At 41.5% G+C, this 13,406-nt stretch overlaps 1 protein-coding gene across 10 annotated transcripts in view; it reads left to right on the top strand.

Moving 5' to 3' along the window:
* The window catches only part of Rhogap19d (Rho GTPase activating protein at 19D), a 32,627-nt gene that overhangs the window by 10,887 nt on the left and 8,334 nt on the right, over positions 1–13,406 (top strand). For 8 of the 10 annotated variants that reach the window (XM_072901508.1, XM_072901505.1, XM_072901510.1 and 5 more), the window contains 17 exons: positions 3,287–3,478; positions 3,557–3,796; positions 4,107–5,799; positions 6,177–6,263; positions 6,969–7,181; positions 7,356–7,433; positions 7,880–7,997; positions 8,262–8,372; positions 9,833–9,941; positions 10,025–10,108; positions 10,213–10,428; positions 10,544–11,080; positions 11,156–11,536; positions 11,614–11,752; positions 11,918–12,042; positions 12,107–12,913; positions 13,119–13,257. In XM_072901508.1, the coding sequence (XP_072757609.1) occupies positions 3,287–3,478; positions 3,557–3,796; positions 4,107–5,799; positions 6,177–6,263; positions 6,969–7,181; positions 7,356–7,433; positions 7,880–7,997; positions 8,262–8,372; positions 9,833–9,941; positions 10,025–10,108; positions 10,213–10,428; positions 10,544–11,080; positions 11,156–11,536; positions 11,614–11,752; positions 11,918–12,042; positions 12,107–12,913; positions 13,119–13,257 (5,269 nt within the window). The remainder of the gene's footprint in view (positions 1–3,286; positions 3,479–3,556; positions 3,797–4,106; positions 5,800–6,176; positions 6,264–6,968; positions 7,182–7,355; positions 7,434–7,879; positions 7,998–8,261; positions 8,373–9,832; positions 9,942–10,024; positions 10,109–10,212; positions 10,429–10,543; positions 11,081–11,155; positions 11,537–11,613; positions 11,753–11,917; positions 12,043–12,106; positions 12,914–13,118; positions 13,258–13,406) is intronic. The other 2 variants (XM_072901506.1, XM_072901507.1) reach the window with 2 other exon arrangements.

The raw sequence follows: 13,406 nt of genomic DNA, 5'->3' as shown, positions 1-13,406 counted from the left end.
GAAAGATTATTTTTTTAACAAAAATGTCTAGAAAAAAGCTGAGTGTTATCGCGCGAATTTTTCCAATTTTTAATATTTTTACATTTTTATATTATTAGATTCCAAATTACAAAAAAAAAAAAAAAAAAAAGAAATTACACGCGCTTATTCAACTGAAATAGAAAGCTGGCGAGGGACGTATTGTCGACAGTATTTCGTTCAAGTGGCGAACATTAACCGGAACTTGGCGCTATCGACGTCGGAACTGCGCACCGCGTGTTCGTCGACGACAAAGGCGGAAACGCGTCGCGGTCAACGAAGAGGATAACAGACGTTGAATCAAAGATCGGAACACTTTGCACGAGCGTTGGCGTGAACCGGTTTCGCGATCGGTTAACGGCTGATTAAAACTTTAGACGAGACTGACAGGATCGACGAAGGGATACTCCCCGAAGAATACGTTGCCTTCCCCTATTTTATCTCATCCCGTTTTATTTACGTAGAGTATTTTATAAATATTGGAAATTTTCCATTTTTCCCTTCTTTAATTAATTTCAAAGAATGAAATGGTGTTTTAACTCAAAGCTTATTACTTTGATCGAAATGTTTCAATTGAAAGTGTTGCATTAGTAATATAATTATTTAATTAATTTTTTACATATTTAAAGCTTAATAGTACTTTTTATTATTTTATTTACTTATCAGAATTATATTTTTTATTTTATTCATAATTATAATAAAAGTTATATATTTATCAAGGAGATATCACCTATAAATTGACACTTTTATCGCAGCGAATAATTGAAGTGATAATTAAAACGATATCCGCCAATGCAACGTTCATGAATAGCTAAATATTTGACAAAAGAATATCAAGAGAGACTATGTTGTCATGCGAACGATCGGAAATAACGTCCCATTAAACGCACATGAGCACTAATATAATAATAATAATAATAAAACGTCCGCGGCACGATAAAGCCCTTATAAGCCCGTAAACGTCGATTCGAGGGCGAGAGAATGAATTCATTAACGTACTCGTGACCTTGCGTAGTCTCTCTCCCTTTCTCGTTGTTCTTCCTGTCCAAGTGCGAGTCCTGCTATCGCGTGTCGTTTTATTACAATAAACGATACGGTGACACGAGCGTGTCGTCCGAAGACGTCGTCGCGCGAACGTGTAATTATCGAACCGAGCTGCCGTTCCGTCGCCGCTCGGTTTGGTGACCCACTTACCGTTGACAACGCCTATTCTCTTCTGACCCACATCGTCAGAGCTCGCTCGTCCGTACGATCCCGTTTCTCCATGCACAGGAGCACATCCGATCTATCGGCCGATTCCGTCCGCGCGCGAAATATATATGTCGGAAATCTGAAAAAAGATCTCCGAGGAGAGAGAGAGAGAGAGATAGATAGAGCCCCTCATCCCGACAAATCTCGGCCTAATGGATCCCCTGCGCGTTATATTTCCGAGCTAGATCGATTAAACTCGCGTTTGATCGACTAAAGTATCGAAAGTTTAAATTAGATAACGCGGGAAACCGCAAGATCGCAGTCTCTGTGGTCCATAGCTCTTGATTTCACTTTGTCCGCTCTCTTCCCGCGGACTTTGAATGCACGTTACAGATTTCTTTTCCCGCCGATTTATTGTGTCGTTCGACGAATTGAGGAAAGAAAAATTGCCAAAGATATTTGGGAGATTTTTTGGTGAAAAAATTCGATGAAACTTTGGCTTGAATTTGATTTTTGCGCGACGAATAGGGTAAACAAGGGTATGATGGCCATACGGAAAAGATGGCCAATGCTTATGTTGTACTATTTTCATAATATAACAGGGTGTATACTCCCGGGAAAAACCTTGAAAAATCATGGAATTCTCATGGAATTTCGTTAGAATTCAGAGAATTTAAAAAAATGTCATAGAAGTACTTATTTTAAAATTTTTTTATAATAATTTAAAATATTTTAAGTTTAAAATCTACTTAAAATATATATTTTTTGTTTATGTCTATATAACATTGTTTAAAATACTTTTTTTATGTCAAAAAATGATACGCTAAAATAAATAAGCTTATTTTAAAATTGCATCTAAAAATATTTTAATTTTACCTGGAATTTTGAACAAAAATATCTGGAATTCTCAGGGAATTTTTTTACAGAATTTTTGAGTATACACCCTGTATAAAATTTTCCTTTTAATTTCGATAATATTACGTAATTTAAGCTTCAGGAAAGATTATGTGCCAAACACTATTAAAAAGTAACAAAAATAAAAGTATGTTTTTTGCATTTTAAAAAACTATGGTCATCTTACCCGAGTTTACCCTATTATGTCGTTCGACGAATCGAGAAAAAAAAAATTGCCAAAGATATTTGGGAGATTTTTTGGTGAAAAAATTCGATGAAACTTTGGGTTAAATTCGATTTTTGCGGGACGAATATTTGCACCTCCGCTCTCACTTCCGTGATTTTCTCTCGAACCGAGCGAGAAGCGCGCACGCAAATTCCGCCCGTCCCGATCTCGGATTGCGCATTACGGCAAATTCGAGCCGCGTATTCCCTGGCCACTCGCCAAATTTTACTCAATTCGCTTCGCGAGAGAGAGAACGTGTCTCAGACGTCTCTCCAGCTACGCCGCCTCCGCTTCGGAGTCGGCGCTTGGAATAATTCTTGGCCGACATCCACGAGTCTGTCTGCCGCGTTGCACCGATTTCTCTAGTATTAGTCGGTGGTCTACCCAGACGGTACAAATCCAAAGAAAGAGAGAGGGAAGTTGTGATCGATGTTGTGCAAATATACCGAGAGTCCGCGCGCGTGAATTTGGGATTCTATTTCGGCAATTCCAGCCTAATTCAGCCTTCGATATTTGACGATTGTGCTATGTTTATTGGCCGTTTGATGCGAAAAGTTATTAATATACGCGTGCGTGCGTACATTGGACTCTCGAGATACGCAAAACGCATGTATATTTTCGTCATTTCAAGTGTGCTTATCATCGACCGATCGAATAATCGAGCATTCGATGTAGATAATTATTAGATCTCGTCATCGGCCGATCGAAAAAAAAAAAAAAAAAAATATATATATATATATATATATATATATATATATATATATATATATAAACGAAATACATTTGCATCTTGGAAGAAAGAGAATTTCTCCTTCATCGCAAAATACTCGGGACCAACGCGTGTGTTCATTGATTCTTTCAATTTAAAGACATTTTTTTGCTTTAATTAAAATTCTTGTCAAATATTATATCGAGCTTATGGAATCAACTAATTGAGATTCGTGTCGATAATCGTAGGGCGGGCACTCATCCCCCCCGCCGCCTGCGCCCGCGTCGGGCCCTGGTCCAGGAGGCCCGGTGTCTCCCCGATCCGTTCAGAAGGAGAACTCTCCGCCCCGTGGTCCACGAACCCTCCTGCTCAGGCGCAGCGAGAATGGATACGGATTCACGCTCCGACATTTCATCGTCTATCCGCCCGAGTCCTGCTGCGTGAGTATCTCATTTCGCGAAAAAAAATCCCGAGGGGAAACGTCATAATTTGGCATCTCTGACGCGCGATCATCACAGATGCTGCCGGGACACGAGCGGACCAAGATCGACGAGCCTATGGACACGATCTTCGTGAAGCAGGTGCGGGCGAATTCACCAGCAGCCGAGGCCGGATTGCGCACCGGCGACCGCGTCGTCTCCGTCGACGGGACGCCTACGCGGGGCGAGCAGTACTCTAGCGTGGTGCAACGTATTCAGCAAGCGGGACCGTGGCTGCGTCTCTTGGTGGTCTCCAAAGAGGACGACATTCTACAGAGGGTAAGATTTTGTTGCACGAATGAGACAGATACATGGTAGATGAGTTTTCTCGCGAGAAGAACGTCAACCGCTTTTCAATCTCTTCCACGATCGACCTTTGTGGAAATTGTATTCTTGATGTCGACACTATCGATTTGTCGGTTTTTAATTAAACTTTTGACGAAAACGATTTAATAATAACCGAGAAGAAGAGTACTTATATGTTATCTGTAGTTGAATTAGAGCAGTGATTCGGTCATCCGCGTCTGATATTTTTTTTGTAAGACTAATAAAAATAATAATTTATCTCACCTTCAACTCTTATTTCTAGTACTTTGGCGAGACGGCACACAATCCCGAGACGAATCAACGACCACGGCTGCGTTCCCCGGAGAGGCTATCGCAGAAGCAACGCAGATCGAGCAGCATGATCCCGGGCTCGACGCCGAAAACGCGGCAGTCCTGGGTCTCTTCTCTACCGTCGTCCGAAAGTCCGAGTCATCTCGAGGAGGTAGGGTGCAGGAATCAGCAGGCCGCGTATGTGGACGGCAGGATGCCGCCGACAACCATATCTCAGATTCAACCGATCGCGGAATCTCAGATGACGAGCGTGTTGCAACAGCAGCAACGGAAGGGCGTGCCGGATTCATTGTACGATTCTTCGGAAGATCCCAGAATCTCGGGGAGGAAGCTGCAGTTGTTACACGAAGATAACTCACAGTCGAGCGGTCGTTCATCTCAGGATTCGAGATACGATCTGTACGACAGAACCCGATCCGAGTCGGTGTACTCACGGCCGAGCAATGAGCAGCTCTACGACAGGATCAACGATCCTATTTACGAACATGTACGTGTCAGCGAGAACTATCCGCAGCATCATTACTACCAGCAGCCGTCCCTGCTGCGTTATCCGATGTCACAGGCAGAGCCGCAGGTACCAATTTACCGGCCAGTCAAGCGGATGGTGGCGCGACGCGCCAGCGAGGGCAGCGGGACCACCAATGATTCCGAGACGACGAGCTACGGTAGCATTGATGCGCTGAGATCGAACGAATCCAGCAGATTGAGCATCGAGTCGAGACGGGATTCCTCTCCTGTTGCCAGCAAAGACAGCAGCACGTCCCCTTATGATTCCAATTCGACTTTGACCGGAAACGAGTGCTCCGACGATTCTGTCATTATGAATAGACTACGCAAAAGCTTCGAGCAGAAGGCGGAATTTCTGCGACGACCGAGTCATCCGATCGGCTGGTCCACCGAACCGCTGCCGTCGCTACAAAACTTTAACCAAGCCTCGGTGATTCAAAGAGAGTTCTACGCGAGGCCGCAGAAATTGCAAAAACCAATTTGGCCGCCCGGTCAAAACGAGCAAAGACAGCAATCTCCCACGAGAAGAGCCTCCTTAGAGAGGAACATTGCTGCCAAGTCTATCGCGAATATAATGAACAAGCCGTCGAATCAGAGCGTGCAGAGGATAAAGGACGTAGACTCCAACTCCGAGTATTCCAAATCACGAAGCGATCAACAGCTCGGGGACAATCAATCCGTCACCGGAGATCACTCTTATTCGTCATCGCCTCTCTACGACAATGAGCTCGCTATGAAGGAACAACAGTACCGGGGCACCGGCAAAAGTAGTTTTGTCAGCATCTTGTCCAGGATACACGAAAACATTAGTATGAATCAGCAACAGACATCGCAAGAGGCGAGAAATGGTTCTTCCTCGTTGCCGTCTTCGCCAGGACCGGACAAGAAGGCTGGCAGCGACACCAAGTTTCCAGTACCGCCGCAAGGTCTGCAGATCGTATCGAGACGCGCCAAGCAGTTCGAGTCTGGTCGTTTGTTGAGCGATGAGGACGAGCCCGCTGGTGATCGGACGAATCTTTACAAGAGCGAGTTGTCCCGATTGTCCAACAAGAGAAGTGTACCGAATGTGGCTGTGCGGAAACGTGAGTTCGAGTCCAAAGCAGAGAGTCAGGAAATAAGGAGAATACCGGCCAGAGAAACCAAATCTCTTGACACTGGTAAGCGTCGATCAAAGTGTAATGTAAAACAATTATCCTCTTGCTTTTCCGTTAAAATGACGCGCAAAAAATTGTTCAAGTTGAATTTAGAGCAAACTCGAAACATAAAATTGTCACCGTCGATGTATATTCTTTGTTTTCTTTAAAAAATGTCCATTTTTTTTTTTTTTTAGATAAATTCTTTGATTTGATTTCAAATTATAAAATGGAAGAAACAACAAATTTTTTGCGCAATCTAATCTATCACCTTGCAAATTATGATCGATCGATGCTCCGATTGTAATTGGACTGTGAATATATACTCGCGCGATTAATTAAAAATCAATCAAATCAAGTACTATTAGATCAATGCTCAGTAAACAAGTGTCGTCGTTTAGGTCCAGTATTGACAGGCAACAGAATAATTCCTATAGGCAGCAAACATATCCATTGCGAGCCACCGGCCGACTATAGAGAGAGTAAAGGTAGATAGAATTAAGAGACTGTGTCGAGTTGTCTGTGCATTGTCGTCTTGTGCCGCTATTGTGTTGTCGGTGATTCGTTGTGCATTCTATGTGAGCGCGATGTCGCGATATAGCGTTTATAACTTGTCATACAAGCACTATACACACACACACACACACACACACACTAATATAGTACATTATACTATATACGCGTATAGTATAATAATATTACACATTTTTCTTCTTATTTCTTCGCTTCTCACGACCAAACTAAAACATAGAAACATAGATTTGTATCTTTAGTAAGTAATGATGAATAAATTTGAAACAATCGCGTCTACAAGGGACGCGCGATTTATTTGAGCTTGCTTCCAAGCGAGAGTAACCGGATAAAGCTATGGTATACCGGAATTTGTCGATAGCACAAAGGGGATATTAACTGCCCTCATGCACCCGTGTTGTTTTTGTTGCTGAGCTTCTTACGACATGTCGCGGTAATTGAAAATAGCAACGACACATCTGCCGACGCTTCTTGTGTAGCGACAACAGCGTACACGCTACATGTATATACAGTAATTATATATAGAAAATAATTATAAAATAATTATATATATATTATATATAATTATTTTAATAAAACCGGATTAGTCAGTCGGTCAAATATAGCGATATCCCGACGAGAGAGAACGAAACTGTAATAATGCTTGTCGCGTGATTATACAGACATGCCTTCCATGGAGGCAGAAACAGTGCGTTTGAGAGCACGCAGCAACAGCGCGGAGTCCTGGGAAGCTGCGAACGGTTCGGCGGCGAGAAGCAGCTGCGCCAGGCACACGTGGCAGACCGTCGAGGAGGATGCTAGCGCCGAGGACGACGGTAAAACCGCTTACCACAAACAGGATAGTTATTTGCAGTCGGCCAAACTGCTGCAAGTCGGTTAGTTCGCTTTTTCCACCACCGTTTGTATTTGCAAATATATATATATATATATATATATATATATATATGTGTGTATATATACGCACACATCTCCACTTACACGCACGTTTTTACGTCGTATAAAGGTCGAGCATAAAGCGTTAATAATTGTCCCATTGATTTCTCTTTCAGCGCCGGTCAATGGTTCTTCGCCCAACGGCTCGACCAATAACGCCGTAGTGCTCAGGCGACAGAAGAATGCACAGATCAGTGAGTTTAAACGCGATGAAGATATTTTTAACATTACGTGCACACAATGATTGCGACGCACGCGTCTCTAGTACTATGAAATTATAAGGACATTTCTATACTAGAATTTTTTTCAATATAATTTCTTTCTGCGCGAATTTTAATATATTAAACTATATAATACACAGCTAAATGCTGTCTTTTTTTTTTTTTTTTTTTTTTTTTATTTAATTAATTTACCATTCTAATTTGGAAAGATAATCTTGATCCCGAGAGTATATACATTTGTATATAACATAAATTTAAAACTTTAAAATACATGAAACACTCTCACATTAATAGAATTCAACAAGGCCAAATGAGAGAGAGATAGGGAGAAAGAAAATTTTCATTTTTCACTTACAGGTGATGTTTGTAAATTGTACTTGACGATAATTGAATTATAATCGATGATAATTATTCAACAGCTGACGAGGATCGTACCACCAGACGAGTCTCGTATCTAAAGGCGACGTGGGGCGAACGAATGCACGTTGACAGTGATCTGGAGCTCAGCGATTCGGAACCCGTTCACATTCACAGAAGGTATATAATCCCTCGATATACGCGTGACGCGTGTCGAGTCTGACATCTCGAGGCGTGACGTTAGAGCGTGCCGATGTCAAAGTCACCGATATTTATTTGTCTCTTCTCGAACACATCAGCGAGATATTATCACGTTTATTTCTCTTCGCGTATTTCTCGTTCGCTCGTAAAAATAACGAGCAGTCGCGGCAATTTCGTCGTTGAAGGTGTGTTTACCCTGTAAGTATAACGAAACTGCACCCGTATTCGTGTCCATGTTTCCAGCGTGCATAGACGATGGCGGCCACCGTTATTTCCGAGCGACATTACGCCTCTGCGACGCATCTTTGAGGATATGACGCAGGCCGCGTCCTTACATCGTAACTTTCATCATCGGTGAGGGCGAAAGAGTTCCTTCTTGAGAAGCACGGGAAAGAATGCATTGTCTATACTCTCCGCGTTTCTTCCTCCAAGCTACTGTACATTCGCTGTTCGTTTCTGTATTTACGTTTGCGCTACTTATCTGCCTGTGTAAACGATGATGAGTGATGAGAATAATCGCGGTGAAATGATGATTAAGAAGCATGAGAGTTATTATGCGTATTTCGTGTATCGTCTCTCGATAGTATATTATCACGATACATTTTTTATTCGGAAATAAAATACGATTTATGCAATGTTTTCTGACAACCAGACAAATTGAGAAATTATAAAAACGATACAAAATAAAATAAAACTTAGAATATTTGCGTTCACGTTTATCAAGTAAAAAAAAAAAAAAATTATTTGAGAAAGATATAATATAAATATTTCTTATTACTAACAAATTTAAAAATATATTTAAAAGATTTGCTTACAAAAGAATAGCTTTATCAGATAATACAATAAATAAGCAAAAAAAAAAGACTAAACAATTCGATTAAACATATTTGAATAAAGAATTGGGTAAACTGTATGACGGAAAATATAGCGCGAAATAGGAGAGCTGATAATTATTTTCTCCTCAATGATGATGCAAATCAAATATATCACGACTTCGCAATCCCTGTGTTAGTTGCTCGAATGGCATTAGATAAGGATATCCTTCCTCGTTTATTATTCCTCCATTGCGATAAGAGATGTCCGTGATGTTGAGGATATATAGAATGTAACACATCCCTGTGTTTGTAACTCTGATATTAAAACCAATTATTGTGGTCGTATGTTGTGCTACTCTAGACTCTTCCTGACGCTATAGATAGATATGTGTTAGTGTCTCTTATTGTTAGCGTATCCTTTCGGATACTGATTTATTTGCTGATTGTTACTAACGGAATGAGACTAATATGAGCCAACGATCGATGTGACCGCTATTTTCAATGTCATTCTCAATTTAGAAGAGGGCCGAGAATATAGAAATGTAGTTGTAAATAATATTACAGTTTCGCTATCTCTGAAATCATAGTCAACATCGTTGTTGTTCTATATATAAGATTTATATATACATAGTGGGGCTTGAAATTATCTCAGCTTGATTTACATCTATATTATTATCTGTAAAGAAAAAAATAGGTTGCTAAAATTGCATAGTTAATTTTAAGGGAATATAAAATATATGAAATAAAATCTTTTTACATGGAAGAGAAACATTTGTAGAGAAAAAATAAATATAATTTATAAATAACTGAATCTGCTTTCACTTAAAAAGATTTTATTTCATATATATATATATATATATATTTATATATAATATATATACATTACTCAATTAATGTAAATCAAGACGATAATATCAAATATTCTATTTTGTGTAGACACTTACATGTATAAAGTTTGCGAACAATATAGATTTTGATACAGCTCTATTTCTTTTCCAGCAACAGTATCGTATCGCATAACACATCAAACAGTTGCGACGCGAAGGACGCTGAACCGATAGAACGAGAGGGAACCCTTCATGTGAAATTCACAGTGCTCGATGGCAAGGTCAGAACACGAACCAAATAACGAATCCAATTACATGCGTATTGAATTTGTCTTGCAATTTTTAACATTTATCACAATTTCAGCGATCTACCGATCGTTCCTGGAAGCAGGTCTGGGGTGTCCTCCGTGGTCCTATAATATATTTTTACAAGGATCGTCATAGTCAGGTTAGAAGAGCATTTATTGTGTGTCGCTACGATTAGCGTACCAAATAAGATATTAAAAAAGAACCTTTTCATTTACATAAAAGATGCATTTATATTTGCTACAGAGTCCTTCGTTAAGCACCGAAAACGAGGGAACTGCAGGGCAAAGTGTCGACGTTAGATGTTCCGTCGTTGATGTTGCCGAGGACTACACGAAGCGGAAACATGTATTGCGAGTGGCAAACCCTACGGCGGAGGTGCTTTTACAAACCGAGGACGCGGCATCTATGGCACTCTGGTTAAGGTCGCTTCATTCTCATGCTGCCACGGAAAGATCATCGGTGAGCGTTAATTATGGGATAATTTTTTGCCAGATAAAAGTATCATTGCTTTCTTTACTCTTCTTTTTCACAATTTTTGCAAGTCGTTAGTCTCTTATACATATTTATTAAATAGGACGCTGTATCCTGCACGTCGAAGCAACAGGCCGTACCGCAGACTCCAACAGTTCCGACAACTCCAAGCGGTAGCGTTTCTCCGAGCAACGGCCAAAGGTTAAGCCCTCTGCCGAGTCACAAGGGGATCAAAAAACTAACATCATTCAGGAATCGATCGCCGACGGGACAATCGCCCGTAAACAAAACCCGCAAGCCGAGTAATCAGACGCTGGAACCCTTGGCGTCGCCCAAATCAAAGACTTGGAAGGGAAGGATGGCAAAACAGTTTAGAAGGATGCACGGTCAAGCCGGTGGCGCGCCTTCCTCACCCACGGCGCACATGCCGCCTGAAGGGGCCACCTTTAAGGTACCCCTCGAACTCTGTCCGCAATCCTCGTTCTCCGAATGCGTACCGCTGATTGTTGAGATGTGCACGAGTATCGTCGAGGCGAGAGGTCTTGAGGTCGTGGGAATCTACCGAGTGCCCGGAAATACGGCCGCGATCTCCCAGCTGACGGACAGCGTCAACAAAGGATTCGAGAACATCAATTTCCAGGTAGTATGCTTTTCGATAATATCAAGGTCTATTTTGTAAAGATTGTGTTTGTAATTTATTTCCTTCCCCACACAGGATCCAAGATGGAGCGATGTCAACGTCATATCGTCGTTGTTGAAATCGTTTTTCCGTCAACTTCCCGATTCTCTGCTTACGGCAGAACTATATCCCATGTTCATCGATGCCGATAAAATAGAGGATCCGCAGAGGCGAATGACGACGATACGGAAATTACTGCGGGATCTTCCAGAGCATCATTTTGAGACACTAAAGTATCTGATGCAACATCTGAAGAAAATAGTCGATCATAGCGAGATCAATAAAATGGAGGCAAAAAATCTAGCCATCGTTTTCGGGCCAACATTGGTGCGAGCGAGCGGTTCCAGGGATAATATGGTCACCATGGTTACTGATATGTCACATCAATGTAGAATAGTCGAGAGCCTGTTGAATAATGTAAGTTTCTTTTATGCTAAAAAAAGAAGATGCTATCTTAACAAGATATCTAATAGTCTCGGATCGATACGTTTCAGGTCGATTGGTTCTTCTCAGAGGATGATCTGGACGACTTGAGCAGGTTGAGCGTAAATTTAAGCCTTCCAACAGACAGTTGCGAAGTTGAACCAACGTCCAATCACAATCTTCTATTGAACAATATTCAAAAAGTTGAAGGTATTTATATTTACAATCATATTTTGTTCGAGCACATGTCTACCTAATTCTTTTTTATTTTATTATTTGGATATTTGTTGGCGCTTTTGATAGATAATAATTTAGCTTACTACACATTTTATTGGCAATAGCAGTGCATTCATCTTCTTTATTGCGATAAAACAGGCATACGCGACATGGCATCCGCAAGAGACATTGTGTCATCAATCATATCTGCAGCTAACAAAAAGATTCAAAGAAGACGAAAGAATCAGGACGAAATCGATAACGGTGAACATGAGGGCGATAAGGTTAGTTACTGATTCTAACTTTTTCATCAAACGAGAGATTAAAATCAAACTTGTATTAATTTAGGGCAAATCGAAACAAGAATCGGAGAATTTGCCAACGATTCGGCAGAGCATGGCTTTGAACGAGAGGCAGTGTTCCGTCAGTGAAATTGTACAAATGCACGAGAGCAAGAATCATCAATCAAATCAATCGGATCGTTCTGATAGATCTCTGTCGGTTGATTCTAATAATATCGGTTCGTCGAATAATGGAGTGTCTTCATTGAATCGTTCCAAGTACGCAAATCAATCTGCACCGCCGTCTGTGGACTCTTCGAGACTGTCGAGCGAGACTGGTCCAAATTCGGCGGAAACCGATTCCACTGCATCCAGCGAATCTAATCAGACAAGGCAGAGCAACGACGAAATAGCGATCCTGACGTACACCGGTTTGAGCGCGACCACGCAAGAGAGAGTGCGGAGATTCGAGGAAGAGACGAAAGCGATGCTACAGCGGGATCAATATCGACAGCGGCTCGAAGCGGAGAAGCGAGAGGAGGAAAAACGAAGGATCGAGATAGAGTGGCAATTGGCGAAACGAGAGATGGAGAACGACGATCTGCTCGACAGCATAGTCGACACAACAGTATCATCGAGTCTGCTGTCGGAACGTCTATCCAGTCTGAACGAAAGACTCGCCGATGAATCGTTGCTGGACCTGTCAGAGAGATCGCAAACCAGGTCGCGATCAACCACGAGGCCCCCACTGTCGATAGCTGTGCAACAGCAATCCACGACGCATCAAAAAGCGCAAGCGACTAATCAGTTGACTAACGTGTTGGGGGAGAAGATGAATAACGGTGTCATCAAGAAGTTCAAGACGGACAAAGACGTAAGCTGATTCGAATTTACATTTGACTAACAATGAGATGTTAACGCATAAGTCAAGTTTTCCGTATATGTACGTGATATTCAAAGTAGATAGAGTATCTCGTTCTTTCTATTCTACAAATATTGACTCACATGTTATTTTGTTATTCGAAAGACTTGCCCTCTGCTCGATCCTGCTTATTTATATGAATTTATTAACGTTACAGCCGTCGACGGAATCGATCTGTTTACCACCAGTTCGATATGGGAGTCTGGATTCTTTACACGAGGTTCATAATCTCTCACAGTCCTCTCCGTCACCGTCGCAGCAACAGCGAGGTGTTCCTGGCGACGGCTCGGATGATGGTTAGTATTCCATTCCTTTATAATTCCACTTTTGCGATGTCGTTATTCCGAGTCCTCGTTATATGCACTTGATACCAAAGCGAATATTTTGCTGTCAATATATTCCAACGGTCGTACATTGCGATAAAAATGTGAAGCGTTGTACGATA

This window comes from Anoplolepis gracilipes, chromosome 11, assembly GCF_047496725.1.
Source record: "Anoplolepis gracilipes chromosome 11, ASM4749672v1, whole genome shotgun sequence".
NCBI classification, from domain to species: domain Eukaryota; kingdom Metazoa; phylum Arthropoda; class Insecta; order Hymenoptera; family Formicidae; genus Anoplolepis; species Anoplolepis gracilipes.
The sequence above is the reverse complement of the archived record's forward strand: the minus strand, read 5'-3'. Positions and strand labels throughout refer to the sequence as shown.